This window comes from Colletotrichum navitas (genome assembly GCF_030913465.1).
Source record: "Colletotrichum navitas strain CBS 125086 chromosome Unknown LY79scaffold_9, whole genome shotgun sequence".
Classification (NCBI taxonomy): domain Eukaryota; kingdom Fungi; phylum Ascomycota; class Sordariomycetes; order Glomerellales; family Glomerellaceae; genus Colletotrichum; species Colletotrichum navitas.
This window is the reverse complement of record NW_026850555.1, coordinates 710,529-729,141: the sequence shown is the minus strand read 5'-3', so window position 1 is coordinate 729,141 and position 18,613 is coordinate 710,529. Positions and strand designations below refer to the sequence as shown.

The 18,613-nt window shown below is 54.4% G+C and overlaps 6 protein-coding genes and 3 non-coding genes across 9 annotated transcripts; 5 read left to right on the top strand and 4 right to left on the bottom strand.

Annotated features, from left to right (window-relative positions):
* The first annotated feature begins 972 nt into the window (after positions 1-972).
* On the top strand, positions 973-1,768 carry LY79DRAFT_409325 (uncharacterized protein). The gene has a single exon (XM_060553075.1). It carries the CDS (start codon positions 1,323-1,325, stop codon positions 1,572-1,574), a length of 252 nt encoding a protein of 83 aa, XP_060418057.1. The 5' UTR covers positions 973-1,322; the 3' UTR covers positions 1,575-1,768.
* A 2,162-nt stretch (positions 1,769-3,930) lies between these two features.
* On the top strand, positions 3,931-5,469 carry LY79DRAFT_542643 (polysaccharide deacetylase). The gene is made up of 2 exons (XM_060557013.1): positions 3,931-4,467; positions 4,554-5,469. Exons 1-2 carry the CDS (start codon positions 4,397-4,399, stop codon positions 5,236-5,238), a joined length of 756 nt encoding a protein of 251 aa, XP_060418056.1. The 5' UTR covers positions 3,931-4,396; the 3' UTR covers positions 5,239-5,469.
* A 347-nt stretch (positions 5,470-5,816) lies between these two features.
* On the top strand, positions 5,817-5,921 carry LY79DRAFT_t55. The gene has a single exon. It is a non-coding gene; the product is annotated as a tRNA-Arg (tRNA).
* A 1,873-nt stretch (positions 5,922-7,794) lies between these two features.
* Positions 7,795-9,299, bottom strand: LY79DRAFT_666953 (uncharacterized protein; the record flags this gene model as incomplete). The annotated part of the gene is made up of 6 exons (XM_060563302.1): positions 7,795-8,192; positions 8,256-8,323; positions 8,373-8,758; positions 8,818-8,885; positions 8,944-8,980; positions 9,045-9,299. The coding sequence occupies 6 exons, from the start codon at positions 9,297-9,299 to the stop codon at positions 7,795-7,797; spliced, it is 1,212 nt and encodes a 403-aa protein (XP_060418055.1).
* A 1,927-nt stretch (positions 9,300-11,226) lies between these two features.
* Positions 11,227-11,300, bottom strand: LY79DRAFT_t53. The gene has a single exon. It is a non-coding gene; the product is annotated as a tRNA-Asn (tRNA).
* An 836-nt stretch (positions 11,301-12,136) lies between these two features.
* On the top strand, positions 12,137-12,231 carry LY79DRAFT_t56. The gene has a single exon. It is a non-coding gene; the product is annotated as a tRNA-Ile (tRNA).
* Positions 12,232-13,291: 1,060 nt separating this feature from the next.
* On the bottom strand, positions 13,292-14,134 carry LY79DRAFT_587661 (ribosomal protein S9/S16; the record flags this gene model as incomplete). Its single annotated transcript, XM_060560800.1, has 3 exons — positions 13,292-13,582; positions 13,861-13,932; positions 14,066-14,134. 3 exons carry the CDS (start codon positions 14,132-14,134, stop codon positions 13,292-13,294), a joined length of 432 nt encoding a protein of 143 aa, XP_060418054.1.
* Positions 14,135-14,604: 470 nt separating this feature from the next.
* On the top strand, positions 14,605-15,384 carry LY79DRAFT_508428 (EAP30/Vps36 family protein; the record flags this gene model as incomplete). Its single annotated transcript, XM_060553940.1, has 1 exon — positions 14,605-15,384. One exon carries the CDS (start codon positions 14,605-14,607, stop codon positions 15,382-15,384), a length of 780 nt encoding a protein of 259 aa, XP_060418053.1.
* Positions 15,385-15,923: 539 nt separating this feature from the next.
* Positions 15,924-17,401, bottom strand: LY79DRAFT_542619 (Mpv17/PMP22 family protein). The gene is made up of 4 exons (XM_060557012.1): positions 17,379-17,401; positions 16,891-17,298; positions 16,502-16,777; positions 15,924-16,442 (listed from the first exon to the last, which is right to left on the bottom strand). The coding sequence occupies exons 2-4, from the start codon at positions 17,059-17,061 to the stop codon at positions 16,056-16,058; spliced, it is 834 nt and encodes a 277-aa protein (XP_060418052.1). The 5' UTR covers positions 17,062-17,298; positions 17,379-17,401; the 3' UTR covers positions 15,924-16,055.
* Positions 17,402-18,613: the final 1,212 nt, after the last annotated feature.

The window sequence follows — 18,613 nt, the reverse complement described above, 5'->3', positions numbered from 1 at the left end:
TTGTTTTGACAACCAGCTCAATAACGGCACGGAAGACGGCACACTTCGTCGGCGAACAGCTGAAATCGCAAGCATCGGCCGCCGCTGACTCGTGAGAGGCCGGATGCCATGTGTTTGGGCTGTCATTCGTTAGCCACAGGAGCCTTGACGTGTTCATGTTTGCTGCGGAATCTTGAAACATCGCTTTTGCCATGCTTCAGATACTGATGTAGTAGTTTTATCGTTTCATTATGTCACGCAGACGGGGATCTGACAACGGAAACGAGGAAACGAGGCTGTTTGGAGGGGAGAAGGCGAGAACTCGGCGGCGCACCGTAACAAACCGGGGGAACGTTTGGCGTCTTGCGAGGTCTCGGAACAGATCTTGAATTGGGAAGTCGGAGGAAGAGTCAGTGAGTCTGCCCAGCCGTCGACGGTGTTCCACACACCGGGCGGATGCCCGCTCCGTTCTGTATACGGCTTTCGGGACCACCAGCGCTGGCTGGGCGAGCCCTAGGTAGATCCAGTTCGGGTGGCGTACGTTCCTTCGTCGCAGAGCATCTCCAGCCCAGGAGAGAGGGGGGGAACCGGTTCAGCCCCAAGAGCAGGTTCTCTTGCGAAAGACCTCAAAGGTACGCCTGACGTGGCCGTGGATCGCGCAAACGAGAAGAGAAGAGCAGGGAATATCGCTCCAGCGTCCCGGCCACAGTCAAGCTCAATGTCTCGTTCGCCTCGCAGATGCCCGCGCTGTCTCGGAAAAGAGGCACTAGTCGCGTATGGACTTCAGCCCTTCGAGAGGTATAAGCCAACATGACTTTTTGTTTCCATGGTAGTGTGTTGGAAGCATTGCCAGGTTTGCCTGCGGCATGATCGGCCCCATAGACGCAAGTATGTCGCATGTCGGGCTTGGACTTAAGCAGCATGGATCTCTGCGACATTCATTCGTTCGTCTGCCCATTGAGGATTTGATTGACAGGAAATGAAGGAGGGGGGCGAGGAGATGAGATGCCGCGCCGGGTAGCAGGACGGGACGACGAAAACTCACAGAGACACACACACACACACACACACACCCTTGATGCCGCTGATGGTGGTTACAACACCACGATGCACAAGGTCCAACGTGGGGCTCCCGACTTGTCGGGATGGTCCCTGAGTTGAGTTTCTAGTTTCGACCGCCAAGAGCCTTGGCCACTGAAAGACGGCAAAGTCAAAAGAGCCGAGCGTTCCAAACTTGGAAATCCACGACTCGCGCAACGGTCCACTGCATACGGTCGTTGGGGGTCCGGACAGTGATATCCTATCTGGTAATACTGACCGCAGTATCACCGATTCCCAGCATCATGGCTTCTATCCTGCCGAGACCCATTTCCACCCAGATTAGCTGCAACCTCTCCCGCTCTGAATCGGGCGCATTTGCTCTCTGGTCGACGAACGTGGACGAGTTCGTCCTTTGTTCTGCCGTGATTGTGGCGCTGGCACTACGCATGTTTCAGCCTCCGACCCAACCACCTGGCCACCCGCACAGAACAGGAAGCTTCCGTACCTTTGCGGCGATGGAAAATCCCATCCTTGCGGCAAGACGAAGCGAGTAGGCAATGGGAGAGTAATCACCACAGATGCCCGACAGCATCGATAACAGATCGATAACAGCTGCCTCCCCGGGGCGGGAGGTCGAACAAGGATCTATCTCATTGTTTCTGTCAGAGCTTACCACAGCGTTTCTCGTGTATGCACATCCATAAGGCACAAAGTCCACGGTTGCGTTGCCAACTCACCATGCACCGATCGGTTCCATCATGGCAGGGAAAAGGGGCGGTCAAGAAAACAGTGTTTCCGTTCTCTCTGGGCGTCGTCACATCCGTCGTCTTTTGCTAACGAGGAAGAGCCTGGCGGCCTCAGTCTGACACGACTCTCCCCCCTCCAACTCTCTAACCCTTTGCCCCGTTGCCGTCGTGCGTGAGCACCTTACATGACACGACATGTCAAGCTTTTCTATTGTCAACCGAACGTCGACGTTTTCCCCAATACGTATGCTCAAGAGCTCGTCGCTCAATGCACACCTGGCAGATGCATCGTCATCCTGTCGAAGGGGGGCTCCGATGAATCCAGGGAAACTAATGGCTATGGCAGGGTGTCGGCACGGCAATAGGCAACATGGCACCATTCACGATAACATCATGCATCAGGAGTTCCACGACAGTCCTCGTATTCATAGAATCCTCTCCCAGTCGAGTCACCCCAGGTTCCGACCCCCGGCTTTCGGATGATCACCCACCAAGCGCCAAGGGGGGACCAGTCTCGGATTCGCAGCGAGGGGGTTGGGTTCTTGGCACACGTCCCCGGTGCATTAGTGAATCCTGACTGAAGGAGAGAAGGAGGATTCTAACCTCGAGGCGGTTGGCCGTTGCGGGTTGATTCTCTGCTTCAGCTCCGCTCCCTTCCCTTCATCTTAAGCCTCTTCCTTTCTGTTCTGGGGCCTGTCTCCCCCGCGCCTATGCTACTCGCGCTGTCTTTCAAACGTATTGTCTATTTCAGTTGGAGAAGACTCGCACTACCGGCAACACTAACATGATTTGCGTAAGAGTGAACGCACCAATTACTATAGTAAAGAGGGCCAGCACTAGGCTGCGGGACGATCCAGGGTGAGCCGCAAGCGGAGGTTGGCAGTCATCCGCGTCCGCATCCGCATCCCACCAATGCTTCAATGCCTCGGCCCAGCCTCTCCCACGCCCTTCCCCCGAGGAAATTAAGCACGGAAGAGCCTCGATGGCAATATATCTTGCGTGTCGATTGCCGGATGACCTCATCGCCAGGACAGCCGCGCCACAATGGCTGCAGCATCTGTGCTGCTGCCTCACAGTCCCTGGAGGGACCGTTGTCTGGCTCTCCACCTGCCTATGCACGAGCGAAAAAGGCGAATGAATCTCGTTGCTGCGGCGAAGGTGCTTTAGGTTTGCGTTTTGCGACCGATGGCGGTCCTGTCGAGGGGAACCCCTCGTTCCATCCTCAGAAACACGCGAATTGTTCGTCAGGGAAGCGCCCAGATTACAGGTGTTTTACCCGGTTTCTTTTTCTTTTTTTTCTTCTTTTTTTTTTCTGTTTCTTTCTTTTATATCCATTTATTCATTCATCCGTGCTCTACAGACAGGGGGGAGAGGGGGGAAAAAACGAAACAAAGTTTGAAGGAAAAGTGGCCAGGCACCCAAGCTAAGGGAAAGACAAGATCAACAACGGGCCTTTGTCTCCTCAACGGTGCGCCAGAGGCTGCGACATCTCGTTGGCGCATACTTGGCCGGTCCCCAGATTGAGGCATCTCGATACAGCGAAGAGCGACGCTTGTGGCTGACTCGAACCCCCTTGGCCGGGTTTGGCCGATTCCCATGCGGCCTTCTACTCCAGAACACACCACTTACAGTCACCGTTTACCGTTTTGCCTGGCGTCGTTCGCGCTGCCCCAGCCATCCTCCGCGAGCCGCGAGTAGCCTGCTAGTCAGCTAATCAGCGTGGTTGCCGCATTTCTGGCATTGGCTGTGTTGTGTGTGCCGGACTCGCGAGTGCCAGTATGATCGAATGGCAGATTTGCTCTGCCTTCCACATCCCGGTGGGCTGAAGTGGTCTCATCGTCTCACCCATCCAAACGTACCATGTCGTCCTGCGCGAGGAATCCTTCCAGTCAGCTGTCAGCTTAACAGCCTCCAAGCCTCTTGACGTCAAACCGCGCCTCCTCCATGGCTTTCTGCCTGTCAACCTCCTCAGTCGGCCATGCCCTTCGCCGTACCATGTACGGGGTCTACGTCTCGTATCGGAGCCTCATCAGCTGTACGATAAATCCTTGACGGCTGCCAAGACATCATGACGCCCCAGGGCTGAACGGCCAACATCCGTCGAGCGCCTCGAAGCAAGTGCTTCCCTGCGGGATGGAGGGGAAGGAGGGGGAGGGTAAGAGAGGGGAGGACGGGCCATCGTCTCCGTCTTCTTCGTCCGGTTTCTCAAACTCGTCGACGATGAGGCAGGACAGCCACCCTTCGCACCCTGCGGGTTCGTCCTCTTGGCGGGACAATGATTAAGCTCTATTCTTGGATGGGATGGGTCGGCCCAAGGTTGGTGAGGTCTTGGCAAGGACCCATCAACTCCGACCGTTCAGTGTGTTGCATGTCTTCTTTCTGTCCAGACTCTTTCTCCGTAACGTCCCAAACCCCGTCATATAAGTCTTCTGCTCCTCCCCCCCGTTTTGCCCAACCTCTCGACTTGGCTTCATCCTGCATCCCGCATCCTGCTTCTCGTTATACAAGCAAGCTTAATATCAACTCCTTTCACGTCCGAGTCCCAGTCTCTCACTGACTTTCCCGCTCACTGTCACTGTCGCTTTCAGTCTCACTTACTACCAAGACTTCCGCGCTCCATCACAGCAACCATGTATATCTCTTCTACTCTTCTTGGCGCCGGCGCCGCCGTCTTTGCCCTCGCTGGAGGTGCCAACGCAGGGTACGTCCCCTCCTCCCCTTCTTTCTCTGTCTTCCTTCGCCTTCCTGGCCCTCGGACACGGACGTGAAACTAAACAAGATCATCAGCCCGGTCGCCCGCCGTCAAAGCCCTCCCGTGGGCCAGTCCCTCTCGCAGTGCACCCAGCCTGGCCTCGTCGCGCTCACGTTCGACGACGGCCCCTTCACCTTCACGTCGCAGCTGCTCGACACCCTCAAGGCCAATAACGTCAAGGCGTCCTTCTTCCTCAACGGCATGAACTATGGCAACATCGAGACGGCTCCCTACCCGGACATCGTCAGGCGCATGAAGGATGAGGGCCATCTCGTCGGCTCCCACACGTACTCGCACGCGGACCTCAGCACGCTCTCGTCGGCCGACCGCATCGCTCAGATGACGCAGCTCGAGGACGCCATGCGGCGCATCGCCGGCTTCGCGCCGCGGTACATGCGCACGCCCTACCTGTCGTGCGACGACGCGTGCGTCACCGACCTCACCAACCTCGACTACCACATAATCGACACCAACCTCGACACCAAGGACTACGAGAACGACACGCCCGATACGACGCACATCTCGGCCGAGATGTTCATGAACGGGCTCAGCGAGGACGCCTCGTCCAACAGCTACATCGTCCTGTCGCACGACGTCCACGAGCAGACGGTCGTCTCCCTCGTGCAGAAGATGATCGACACCCTCAAGGCTAGGGGTTACCGCGCCGTCACCGTCGGGGAGTGCCTCGGCGACGCCCCCGAGAACTGGTACAAGGCCTAAGCCCGGCCGGATGGGGGGTGGGCTCTTCGTCGTTGTTGCGGTATTGTGGTGTTATTAGAGGGGACCTGGCTTGTCATTGTTACTTATTTACTTATTTATTTATGTAGAAAATGGGGTCACTTTCAGGATGCGAGGCTTTGGCTGCGAAAGTCGATTTCCGTCGACGTTTTCTATCTATGGGCTCGCGTTACGGGAGAAGATGGGGGGGGAGTGGTGGGAGGTTTTTTTTTTTTTTTTTTTTTTTTCTCTCTCTTCTTTCAGCTGTACATAAATCATTATGCGGTAACGCAGGGCATCCGCGGTTCAAAAGGCAACTTGATGGGAGGTGTCGATAATACACCACTTTTTAAAACTCAAAACCCCCTTTATGATGTATCCAAACCCGCCTAAGTCGACGCGGACGATCTCAGACAAGACCCACCCCCCCCCCCCCCTGTTCTGGACCACCGCCCACGAACCTCACCCCTACGCCGAGAGTCAACCCGCCAATCTCTCACACACTTCCTGGGTATATGTCCGCAACGGGGTGCTAGACTCCCCCGTCAATGAGTAATCACGCTCACAACCACTCATCCTTTGGTCTGGTGGCTCAATTGGTAGGGCGTCTGACTTCGATTGATTTTCACAAAATGAATATTCGGAAATTTATCAGAAGATTGCGGGTTCGAGTCCTGTCCGGATCGAGTGTCCTCTTTTTTCCCCGTCAGTATGGACGGCAATCAATTGGTTTCGTTCGCAATGGGTTTTCCAATGGTCCCTCTTGGCTCCCCCCGTAGTTTTTGGGGGGGTGGTTCTGGATGTGTCGCATCCTTCCATACACCCTATTGAATAGTGTTTTGCAGCAATGGGTTGTTTGTTTCTCTACTGCCGTCTGAGCCTCACGTCATGGCGCGCTCGGATGGTTCGTTCGTCTTGTCTGCTTGTCAACTTTTTTTTTTCTTTTTTCGCCATTAGACATTCTTGTTGTGGTGTTCCGACAGTCCGAAAGTCTTTTCTTCTTTTTTCTTCTCCATTGTCAATTGTACCGGGGCATGAGGGGGGGGTTCCTCCGACCGTTTGACTTTTCCGTCTCTTTTCCTCCGGTTTGTGCAAAGCATAACTTAAATTGACTGCTTCGTAAACCGCTCAAACTCTCTCGTAGAAGAGCTGTGTGCGTGTGTGTGTGTGTTGTCAGTTTCCTGTCCCTGGAGGCTGCACTCATCGCCCACGTGATACCCGAGTCGTTTGTCTCACTTATAGGTGCTATTTTGAACCACTGCTGGCGATGCCTTGATATGGCGAATTCATGGTGTGGAAATACGCGGCTTTGCTGTAGGTTTTTTCCCCTTTCCTTCATCGTTTTTTTTTTTCTTTTCTTTTTTTCTTTTCCCGCCCTTTTTTGCCTTCCCGCGCTGCTTGAGAATTACACACACGGTCTATTTCATTGCGAGCAAATAAGCACTACCATATGAAGGCTTAGCAGAGCCTCCCCTCCCCCCCGGCCGCGAGGAGAGGCATACCAACTTGGAGTCGTTATCGATTGAGGGTCAGCGTGGAAGATCTGCCAGGGCTCGGTTGGGGCTTTGGTGGTCAGCAAAGCAGTAGACGGGGTCGACGGCTTTGGTCTTCCGGAGATCATGCGCATCGTAGAGATTGACAGGTTTGGTTTGGTTTGGGTAGGTTCTTATGGTCCTCTTAATGCCCCCGGCTAGGACGCAGGTCGCGCTCTCGAGTTCTACTGCGATGGCTAGCGGCGATCTTTAGCCAGCTGAGGGGGGTTCTCAAGCAGCGTCCAATGCAATCGACAAGCTCCCTCTCATCTCTTGACCAAGGCGGCGAACACCCCAAGGCAGTTCGTACTGGATCCGACCGGCCTCAAATCATTCGTGAGGTCCCTGGCTCGATTCTCCTGCCGTCTCCCCCGTCCTTTCCTTCCTCTCGGGGCTTCCACACAGGTGGGTGTGCCCCGTCCTGACGCCCACGTCCCAGCTAAATAAGGACGTTTCCCAACTTCCCCAGCCAACCTTGAGCTCGAAGCTGCTGGAGAAGCCCGTCCCCGTACTCTCTGGTTCGTTTTCCGGTTTGATTACGACCTCCTAATCCCCATCGCGCGGCTTCTCTTTTTCGTCTCGGCTTGATGTCGGAGGCGCATGCCTGGCTCCTTCGGTAGCTACTTTTCCCCCTTCGATTCCAGATCAGCACCTGATTTGACATTCTCGGTATCAATGAACGCATTACCTGATGGTGCTCGACAAGTGGCTTCTTGTTGTGCCATTTGATGCGGTCAAACGGGCCGGACGTGGTCGTCGGAGTTGGCTAGAGTAACGGGTGCTCCCAACAGAAGTAGTCTGCCCTACAAACGGGAACCGAGTCGAAGATTGACGGCTTAGCACATCACGGCTTGGCCTGCCTCCACTTCCCTCGAGCTAGTTTTGTCTTGGTTGGCCGAGGACCTTCCGGGCACAGTCCGCCTTCGCCGACATCTTCGACCGGTCGAGCCCGTCGCTGTTTGCCCATAGCTCGAAGTTTCGATTCCTTTGGCTGCTTCCAGAACGCGACAACACGCCTCCGTGCCTTTCATCTCTGGCCCCGGCCACCTCTCGAGCTGTCCGGGGAAGATTTCGTGCTGCTGTCTATCGACTTGTCTGGCGGCTTTTGGCATTCGGTCTCCGTCGTGCTCTGGTCGGGGAGCTTGTTGAGGTCGATCCTCTTAAAGTCCCCAATCAAATGCGCTATTGACGACTCATCGTATACTGCGACGGGCGGCTGCTCGCAAGCGCCTGTCGTTGACTGCATGGCTTTGCTTGCGTCATGGGAGTCCTTGGCTGGGTTGAACAGCCTCGAAGAAAGGCGGGTTGCTTGTACAATCTTGGGCGACATGGCGTTCCAGGCTTGGAGTGCGCTCGGGAGGCAGGCCACAAAGATGCCCACGCAGAGCTCAATGTGGGAGAAGAGGGTGGTCAAGAAGGAATTGCCTGGGTAAACAAGTTCGGTCAGCATGTTGGCCGTCATATAGCAAGTTTACAGGGGACGCCGACCTGTGATGTTGGTAGAAGCTGCAAAATCCATGACCACCTTGATACGGTAAGCGCTGACAGCCGTGAGACTTGTGGTAGTTAGCATCGGTCAAGACTCCATAAGGTAGCCGTGCTTACAGTATCCCAACGCCAAACATAAGCATTACGCCCGCCTTTTGCTTCCGCTCCATTCTCAGGTTGTAGGTTTGCGATGCCGGCAGCATGAGCATCCATACATCAAGCGCGAGGTTAAGTGCAGCGCAGCATATGGTGAATGCATTCATGTTGATGCATTTGTCTTCCATCTTTCCTGTCCACCACCCATACCAAAAGAAATTCATGGGCCTGCACGCGCCGAGAATAGTGGCGGCGGCAGAAATCCCGAGCAGAAGGTTGAAGAGCTGTGTACCCCATAAAACCCTCCTAAACTTCTCGTCGGGAAAGATGCGTAGATAGAAAAATAGAATCGATGCCTTGATGAATGCTAAACCGTTCGTGTATAGTATACTACAAATGAACAAAGTCTTGCGCCAAATGTCAGTGATGACGGGACCCTGAAGGATATCTCGGGCATCGGCCTTACAAGAACACGGCTGGTAATCTGGTCGGGGGTAAGCGTCCAGATGTCTCTCCCAGCACCAGACCTTTCGGCTACGGGTGATGTTCGTTAGTCCCGTAATGGATAGAAATACAATCGCCAGTCACATACACAGGTAGAGCAATACGAAGAGAACTGTGAGATCAGCCTGTAATACGGTTAGAACAAAATGGTATTAGATGGTCGAGAAGCAAAGGACAGAGGAGCTATACATATGCTATCAGGATGGTCAGATCGTCCCAGCCCCAAGCCGAGAGCTTCATCAATTTGTTGGCGACCTTGAGTATGATGAAAAAAGTTTGGACGCCGAAGAGAAGCTGACGAAACCACTGCGTTATGTCGTACGCCGGAGCCGCAGGAACTCCGCAGGCGGTCTTTGACTGGTTAATGGCCACTGTAGAACGCAAAAATGAGCTTTGATCCTTTGCTCGGATGGGGTCGACTTGATTCTGGCCCTTACCCAGCATATCCTTGGTTGTGCAGCTCGCTTGCACGCATGTTTGTACATCGCCGGCCAATATCTCGTCGTGGCATATGCATGTTTGGTTCGTAATGGAACAATCGGATTGGCCTATTTCTTGAGAGAGGCATGTGATCTATTTGTGTAAGTAGATGTCATGTTAAGCCTTTCTTACTGGGGTCTGCTCACAGCACAGCTTGGGAGACCGTTAATAGACAGATCCGACGCAGTCACGACGTTGCCGAGCCCAAGGAAACAAACGAGCAGGGCGAAGAAACGGCCGGTGGCCATCCTCAACTATCAACTGATATATGGCGCGGCCCGGGAGCCTGTCGTGAACAGTTGTACCCACCTGCCGGTTGAGTTGCGTTTATGAATGCTCCGAGCTTGCGCAGGATGGGAGAAAACGTCAAAGTATGTTGGCTTTTTGAAGGAATACTGGGTGAGTACGGCGTCAATAGTGTATGCTGGGGGTATCAAATGAGAAGAATACGACAAGCACCTGTATTCAAGAGACGGAGATGCCTGACGAAAGCAGTACCGGCTGGATAGCGGACATTGCGCCTAGCTGAAGAATGGACTAGTTTAATATATTTTGAAAGTCTTTAAGACATGGAGCGTCTATCCGCCTCCTCTTGGAACAATCTTACTGCATCCGGTTGAGGTGTAGCTTGCTGCAACGACTGGCCCAGTCGGTCAGCAGGCGGTCACCGAGGTCCGAGGGTTTCTCTTTTCGCTCAATCTCTTGCAAAAATAACCGAATCTGAGACATGGCTTGATCTCTTTGGCCGGCGTAGATGATGGCTTCCTTAGGGCAATCCCCAGTCATGAACTAGTCTCTGCTTGGGCGCAGTCGCTTACTTAGAGACAGTAAAATGGCTGCGTCGACCCCTGAATGGGAGAAATCACTGCACTAATACCGTTTGCGGTCTAACACCATGGGAAAGATATGTACCTATTAGACTAGGATTGTTCGCTTTGAGGTTTATACGTAATTAACGACGGGCACTTAGAGACAAGAGAATGTCCGGTCCAGGTCTGCAATGTTCTGTTTGGACCATCCGTGCGAGTAAAAGAAGAATCCGCCAGCATTACGACTTTGTTAAGTCCACTTTTGCATCATGAACTATCATGATGCTACAATGAGCCACCCACCTTATCAGAAGCACGCCACCTTCCCGCTACATCATTGCGTCTGGCTGTTTGCGGTGTGCCATCCTGGGTGCCGCCCTCGTGAGGCGGAGTCTCGTCCGAGGGTGAGCCACGTGGGAGAACCAGAGGAGAAACAGCCAGTGAGGCGGTTGGCCACCCCACGCCACTTCAACGAAACCAGGGCTATGCGGACGATGTCCCCCCTCCCTCCAGCATCAGCGGTGCGCCACGGGCCGATACACTGTTCGTTCCCAGTATTCGGAGTTTCGTTCCGATGAAAAGGATGAAAACAAGTCCCGGATAACGGTGTGCAAGACAAGCCAATGGGAATGAGCTCACATGCCATACGCTCAATGATTCCTCATCCCTGGCTGTCCCGCTGCTCCTCTTTCCACAACCTTCCCGACCCGGTCTTCGGACCGTAATAGAGTGGGCCACTCGGCGACGGGATTTCAGGCTGACGGCCAATTGACCAGAGAGAAGAAGCCTCCTAGAAGGGAGGCATAATGGCGGCACCGATCCTGTCATTGGAACTCTTGGCAGTGTCGCTCAGCGAGAAAACACTAGACAAAAAGGAAGACAACATGAGCTGTCTGCGCAGAAATGGCCACATGAGAGACAGTTTTGGTTCGATTCCACAACAGGTATGCGTGCGTCCATGTGCACAAACACCAAAGATAAATAAACACACTGGTACGCACGCACGCACACCACACACACACACACACATGGTACAAAACGCAAAAATAGGAGTTTCCCAGGTGGATTCTAACCACTGATATCTCCCCGAGGTGGGCTCGAACCACCAACCTCCAGATTAACAGTCTGACGCGCTAGCCAATTGTGCCATCGGGGATGAGCTCGAAACGAGCTGCTTGGGACGCTGTTGATGTGGCCATAGGGATTGGATAATATGTACCATCGTTGATACAGGATGCTGGGTTGTGTGTTGTTTCAAAGCCCTAGGGTGCGGGTCTTTGAGGCCCTACCGGTTCCTCCTGCTGGGATGTATAGTGATTGGTGGCACGAGGTGCTGACACACGCGGCGAGATATGGGGACAGCACTCGGGTGCATCAAAAAAGTATCCGGCTCTGTCAAAAAGCAGAGCGAAAGATGAGTTTAATCAACTCTGATTTGAGCCTGGTCTTCAATAACAGACAAGTTACGGCGGGTCCCAGTAGGAATAGAGGGGCAGTAGCCGCATTCTACCAACATTCTTCCAAAAGGGTAAACTCATACAAGCCTACAAGCCTACAAGCCACTAAGCCAAGGTAGCTTCGTTCAATTTAAGCCCTGCCGGTCTGACCGGGTCAGGAGTAAACTTGTCAGTGCCGCCATATGCAACAGAGGCAAATCACTGAGATAGACTGCGGATATCTTCTTTCCCCTTTTCAAAGTTTGACAAGAACCTGTCGAGAAACATGGTAATTACTGGACTAACGGTAGCTCGATCAACGTTGGCAAACACGCCGTCATCTCATGCCACGGAGCAACACCCCCGGCAGCAACCGCAGCAGCAGACCCAACCAACCAAGCCCATCGGTACCTGTCAAGGCAAACCCTGCCCACGATGGAGTCACTCGGAGCCCACCACTACCATTATCTCTCTGGCCCTCACTGGCGATGCGGCCCTTCCCTGTGATAGGGCTTAGGGCAACGGCATCACCCCAGTGCACGCAAGCAAGCAGCCTGGTCGGTTAGCTCAGTTGGTTAGAGCGTGGTACTAATATATCATCAGATACATTTAGTGATGCCAAGGCCGTGAGTTCAAGCCTCACACTGATCATTAACTTTTGCTTGTAGTGGCGCTGGGTCATATATATCTAATTACTTGTTGGTATGGGCTCTGGTTCCTCTCACGCTGAGCGTCTTTCTTTTCTTTCTTCGCTTTTTTGCGATGCAGGCTGGCTAGGATTGGGGTAAACTCTCTAGGACCTAGAACTAGTTGGCTTCGAAGCAAGTTCCGAAGTAAGTAGTTGCATGCTATCGGTACTGTAATTTGCTCGCGCTTTGCTCGTCATTGGGTCCTTAACTCAAGGTTCACTTCATCGGACAGAGACGATGCTGAAGGACTAACCGACGAGGGGGGCCAATAAGACAATCAACGATGGTTATGAAGGAAGCCCTGCCCCACCGGTGCTCGCGAGCTAGTTTGGGAGAGCATGACCCGGCTGATGGCAGGAGAGGAATTGGCCGGAAGATGTGGGCTCAGCTTAGGCTATTGGAGGATCTCTGAAGAGGACATGAAGGACATAACGGCGCGGAGGATATGGGACATGTAGTTGTTGAAATGCTCTTGTTGTAGAACCGTCTTCTTGTCTTACACCTTACCCCCCCTCCGATGCCTCATGGATGGCGAGCTCCCCAGCCACGGACGACACAAAAGAGAGAAAGAGAAGAGAAACGAAACACGGCACACGCATAACTCGAGCCCAAAACGCCGTGTCATGAAGTTTCAATGTTTCATTTGCCTGCCTGACCCTTTTTACAAACCAAGCCAAGCAGCGATACCGCGAGGCATGCCATGCAATTGCATCGACGGAGGCGCGACGGCGGGGAGAACCAGCGCGATGCTAGGGTTCCCACGCGCGACCCTCACCCCCATATGTCGAGCCCTGGCCGCAGTCCCGGTCCGTTTTTCCCTAGAGACGCGAGACCAACGAGCCAGATCTTTTGATCCACGTTTGACTCCCTCGTAAAACAGTAACTGCCAAATATTCTTCGCGGGAAACACCAAATGCTGGACCCGGAAACCCACAGCGCTTCCCCCAAAGGTGTTGTGCTGCATATCCCTTTTCCCCCACCACCGCTCGGGCAAGAAAAAGAAACCATCCGACCCGTACCGTTTAACGGTAGGACTTCTGGAATCTGGAGCGGGCACCCTTACCACCGAACTTCTTGGGCTCGCACCGGCGGTTGTCGGCGACGAGGAGGGTGCGGTCGAACTGAACGAGGGCCTGCTTGAGCATGTTCTTCGAGTGCTCGTCGACGAACTTCTGGTAGTAAGCGACAACCGACTTGGCGATGGCCTGACGGATGGCGTAAATCTGGGAGGTGTGACCACCACCGGTAACGCGGACGCGGATGTCGATGTTGGCGAACTTGTCAAGGCCGAGGACGAGGAGGGGCTCGTAGACCTGTGTTCCATAGCGTTAGCCTTCGTCGAGCTCTTATTGAATGTGCCTTTTCCGCCCCCGTCTCTGCGCAGGGGGCCCCGATCGCTATTGGACTTCTCGAATCGATTCGTGGGTGTAGATGGTGAAGAGCAAAAGCGATGCGCGCATTATTCTCATCTGTAGCTAAAGCCAAACGTCACAGCGCTTGCTCTTCATCCATCCAAACTCCCAATCCATCCAGTTGCTTTCTTCTTGCCGACCGGTTTTCGTCAATGGGTTCGTGCAGGATTTAATCGTACCTTGAAGCGGAGGATCTCAGGCTGGACAAGCGAGAGAGGCTTGCCGTTGACCTTGACGAGGCCCTTGCCAGCCTATTGCGCGGGGGGGGAAAAGTCAGCCTTTCCAATTCTGATATCTCAATGTTCATCTTTCCCCTCTTTCCGTCAATCCGCTTCTGGTATTCGTCTTCTTGCTCTCGGAGGGGACATCGGGTTTTGATCGTACCTTGCACTGGGCAACGGCGGTGGCGGTTCTCTTCTTGCCGAAGCACTGCACGCTCTGGGTGGACGACATGTTGCTGCGTGGATGGAGGGACTCTGTGAGGAAGTTCGCAGCGCGATCGTGAGGCAGGGCGTGTAATTTGCTTTGGTCAGGCTCGAGTAATTTTTTGCGTTTGGATTTGAGAGAGGGTTTGGTGCCCTTCTTGCCGGGGCTATGCCCGATTAGTGGTCAAGATTCTCCGAGTGGGTCGTGTGGCCTGCGTGCACGTGACGCTAGAGCTTCGCTGATCTGGGCCTGACTTTAGTAGTCCTCAGAACGCTAGACGATCGAAGATGCTTATGTCATCTTTCGAGGTTGGCGGACGGCCCAACCAGTTCACAAATGACATCGGCGCCCACGACCCCCCGATGTAGCATCCACCGCACCCCTCCATTCGCAACCTCCACCCGCCTCCGCATGTGAAGCACCACGCTCGAAGCTCCCCATTTCCCCCCTACTCTACCTAAACTCCCATCCCGACTCCGACCATAGGACACGCGGCCATGTCTCGTAAAGGCGTCGGCCTTGCGGCTTTCGATCGCTCCCGTCTCACCTCGGCGCAGTATGCCTCCCACGGCTCCAATCTGCGCAACACCAATGCGCAAGCCCTCGAGACCCAGCTCTCCGTCTTCCGCTCCCTCCTCCAGCAGTTCGCGCAGACACACGCAAAGGACATCCGTTCGAACCCCTCTTTCCGCGCCCAGTTCGCCCGCATGTGCTCCGCCATCGGCGTCGACCCGCTCGCGTCCTCGTCCTCGTCCTCGGGCGGCGGCTCGTCCTCGATCTGGGCGCAGCTGCTGGGCCGGTCGGTCAACGATTTCTACTTTGAGCTGGCGGTGCGAGTGGTCGAGGTGTGCAGCGCGACGCGCGACGAGAACGGCGGGCTGATCGGGGTCCGCGAGGTGAGGGAACGGATCATGAAGGGGCGCATGGAGGGTGCGAGCGAGGTGACGGAGGACGATGTGCTGAGGGCTGTCGGTACGCTGAAGCCGCTGGGCAGCTCACACAGCGTGATCAAGGTTGGCAGCAAGTCGTATATCCGAAGCGTGCCCAAGGAGCTCAATACGGATCAGAGTGCCGTGCTGGAGGCTGTGCAGGTATTGGGATACGTGAGCATCTCAATGTTGATGATTAACTTGCGGTGGCCAAGGGCGCGAGCCCAGACTGCATTGGAGGATCTTCTCAGTGAGGGCATGTTGTGGGTGGATAAGCAATGTCCAGAATCGGAGTACTGGAGTCCTGGGTTCATGGTGGACACTGGTGAGACGCCAGCTGGAGAATGAAACAGGGAGTGAGTCCAAAACGCAAATTCAACCCAAGCACTCGACCTGCCGTTTTGGCTGCTGCCGCCGCTGCTTCATCGGCGGACATCGGCCACGTCGATTCGATCTGCAACCGACAGCCAGCAACGCAACACCAAAGGTCTGCCCGTCTGAGGCAAAGCGTGAAGGCTAAATCCCACAGAGGACCAGGCCGCCAATGTGCCAGCGGGAGCCATCCATGCGAGACACGATGAAGAGGCTCGCACAATGACGCGTTGATAACCCCTGATATGACTTGGAATAATCGTAACTGCACTATATGCCGTAGATATGGATTAGAGCATTAGAGACCACTTGATGAAAAAAGCAAGTAGACAATACCAGACATTTCGAACCTAAATCGAAGCGCATTCGAACCTATTTACCGACACAGGACATATAACATGACAGCAGCGTTTGAAGCAAGCAAAAGTTACAAGGACGCTGGGCGATCGGCTGCAACCTTTCCAAGCTCGCTTGCTCCCCCAGCTCACATATCTTCACACTGCCCCCCCCCCCCCCTCCACGCCTCTCAACTCCAGAAAGCCGCCCCAAAGGGCTGGGCTTATTTTCGCATTAGATGTTTACCGGGTTTCTCATCAAGTGGGCGTTATATCGACATCATCTTAACCATCTCACCATAGCAGAGTCATTTAGTAAGCGGGGTTGGGACCTCCAATCGGACCTCCCATCGGGCCAGGGTAGTCCTTGGGGCCCGGGTAGTCCTCAGGGCGGCCTCCCATGGAGGGAGAACGGCCGTCACCGAAGTGCTTCTTTCGCAGAGCCGCAAGGCGCTTCTTCTTGGTGATGGTGTTGATGTAGGTGCCGATGACGAAGGCAACCAGGTTGAAGAACGGAACCCAGAGTTGATCAGGGAGAAACTTCTGGGCAAAGGCCAGGCAGAGCGGAGATGTGATCCAGCTGACCTTCATGACCTTCCAGAATCCAACCCTGACAGTCGCACGGACCTGGTGGTACGTCTTAGCACCAGCAATGAGAGCCATCGCGGTAAGGTAGACGGAATTTTGGATGGGCGCAATCTTCAGAACGCGGGTTAGCACGCGTACAGCAGGTTTTGATGAGCGACAGGACAACATACAATCAAGTTGCTGACAATAATCTGCAAGATCTTGGCGCGCAGGCTGGTGCGGCCGGCAAAGGTCTTCTGAAGGGCCCAGATGAGGAAGTGGCCGAGAGGGGCACTGACGAGGGCGCCGTAAGCAGCCATCTTGGGCACGCGCGAGGTGAAGTAGTCGCCATGCTTGTTGCGGTCCTTGGCGAGGAAGGATGCGATCAGTTCCTGAGCGCCAGCGAGAGTGCCCGATGTGAGCATCTTGGTGCGCAGAGGGTTCTTCTCAAGCTCCCTGATGTAGGCCTGTAATAAAAAGCACGTCAGCGTCTCAGAATGAGACTCCACGGGGCTCCACGATGCTGCTCCTCTCGCGCGCAATTCGCGGCGGGCAGCATCGGAGGGGTTGGCAGACAAACCGCAAGATAGCCCTTGGTTCCGGCATTCTTCTTGCCGCCGGTGACGGCGGTGCCGATGGCCTCGGAGATGGGGTGCTTGCCGCTGGTGCCGGGCAGAGGCTCTCCGATGAGGCCCTTCTTGACCTCCTCCACACCCTTCTTTATCGTCTCCTTCTCGAACTTGACCGACATTGTGGGCTAAGACTCCGGGGGTATCGCTAACGTAATCGAGAAATCGCGGTGGGAACTGCGGTGAAAGAGAGGAGTATCAGCATTCGAGGCCCGTCTTTGAGGGTGTTTGCGATGGGTTTTCGGGGGGGCGTTCGTCAATTGATTGCGGCTCCAGCGTACAAGCCCGGGGGGGCAGCCAATAATTTGTTTACCGCGTCGCTCTGCCGACCGACCGGGGATGATCGGTGAATTGAGCGGCTAGAGCTTCGGTCACTGGAAACTTCAATTGCACTGACTGGCTGACCCGGGGGGCAAGATAGAAATTTGAGGCAACGTACTGAAATGTTATTGTTCGAGATTTGCAAAAGAAAAGAACAAAAAGTGAGCGTCTAGGCCGTCGTCAGAAGTGAGGGAGGTTGGGCGGCAGCAGCACAATGGAGAGAGAGAGAGAGAGGGAGCGACGGAAGGGTTGTTGATGTGGCTGTGGTTGAGGAGGTCGACACAATTGGGCTGGCTGGGGGTGTGTACGGGGCCTGGTACGACGCATATTGGGGGGAGGGGGCTCTAGGTACGCAAGAACGGGAGACCACCTCGGCTGGGCTGGGCTCAGCTGGGCTGGCTGGGGAAGAAATTGACAGAATTGATGTGGGGTGGTGCCAAACTGGGCAATCTGGGACTTGGAGCTCTGGTGTGAGATGCTCATTCGTCTGGCAACGCAAGAAATGACGGGGGGGTGTTGCACGACGGGGCAAAAGCTGGTCAGAGCTGCAGGGGTGTAATCAAAGAGGAATTTGGATTGGTTCATTCTCTACCAGTGGTCCAAGCTTTGTTTTCACTTGGTGAGCGGGGCAATCCAAGAATTCATTAGCGGCATCGAACTTGTGCGCTCACCAGCTCGTTTTGACAGCAGCCCAACGACTGGTAAAGACTGAGAAATGGGAAATGTTAGTTTCGCGATTTCGCATTTGGGCTAGCCTAGATGTGCCGGGTTGACCCATCGACGTGGTCCCTCCTCAAATGTTAGTTTAATGATCGGCCCTCATGCTCTGCTTCCCCGAATCGTCCGAATGCCGTCCGAACCACGCCATCTTGCATGCATATCGATGCCTCTCACCGCAGCTCAAAACATGCGGTGAGCTGGCTGCTCCACGCGCAAACTCCTCGCCTGTCACGGGCCGTGATTGGTATACTCCTCTCATTATAGAGGAATGAAGACTGTGGCCTGCTTTCGTATCAGTCGACCTCGGTACGCGGAATGGTGCCCGTCGATACTGATATTAGTCCAAGTCGGAGAGCACATCTCTTTCTTTCGCATAACTTTGTCCGCCAAACTGCAGAAAAAGCCAAGGTTTCTGATACTTTCGATTATCGAGAGCCGATGTAGTCTAGCTTTTTGCCATGGTCAAAGCAACATCAGATAAAGAGCCTCGGCATCAGATGATGATGTTGCGCCAGTATCTTGCCCAGCATCATCGACGCCGCAGGGTTTCTCCGACAACACCATAAGTGATATTACATTTCAATCTGATGGTCCAGGTACGTTGTGGTCTGTGGTGGCTGAAGTTGACGTGTC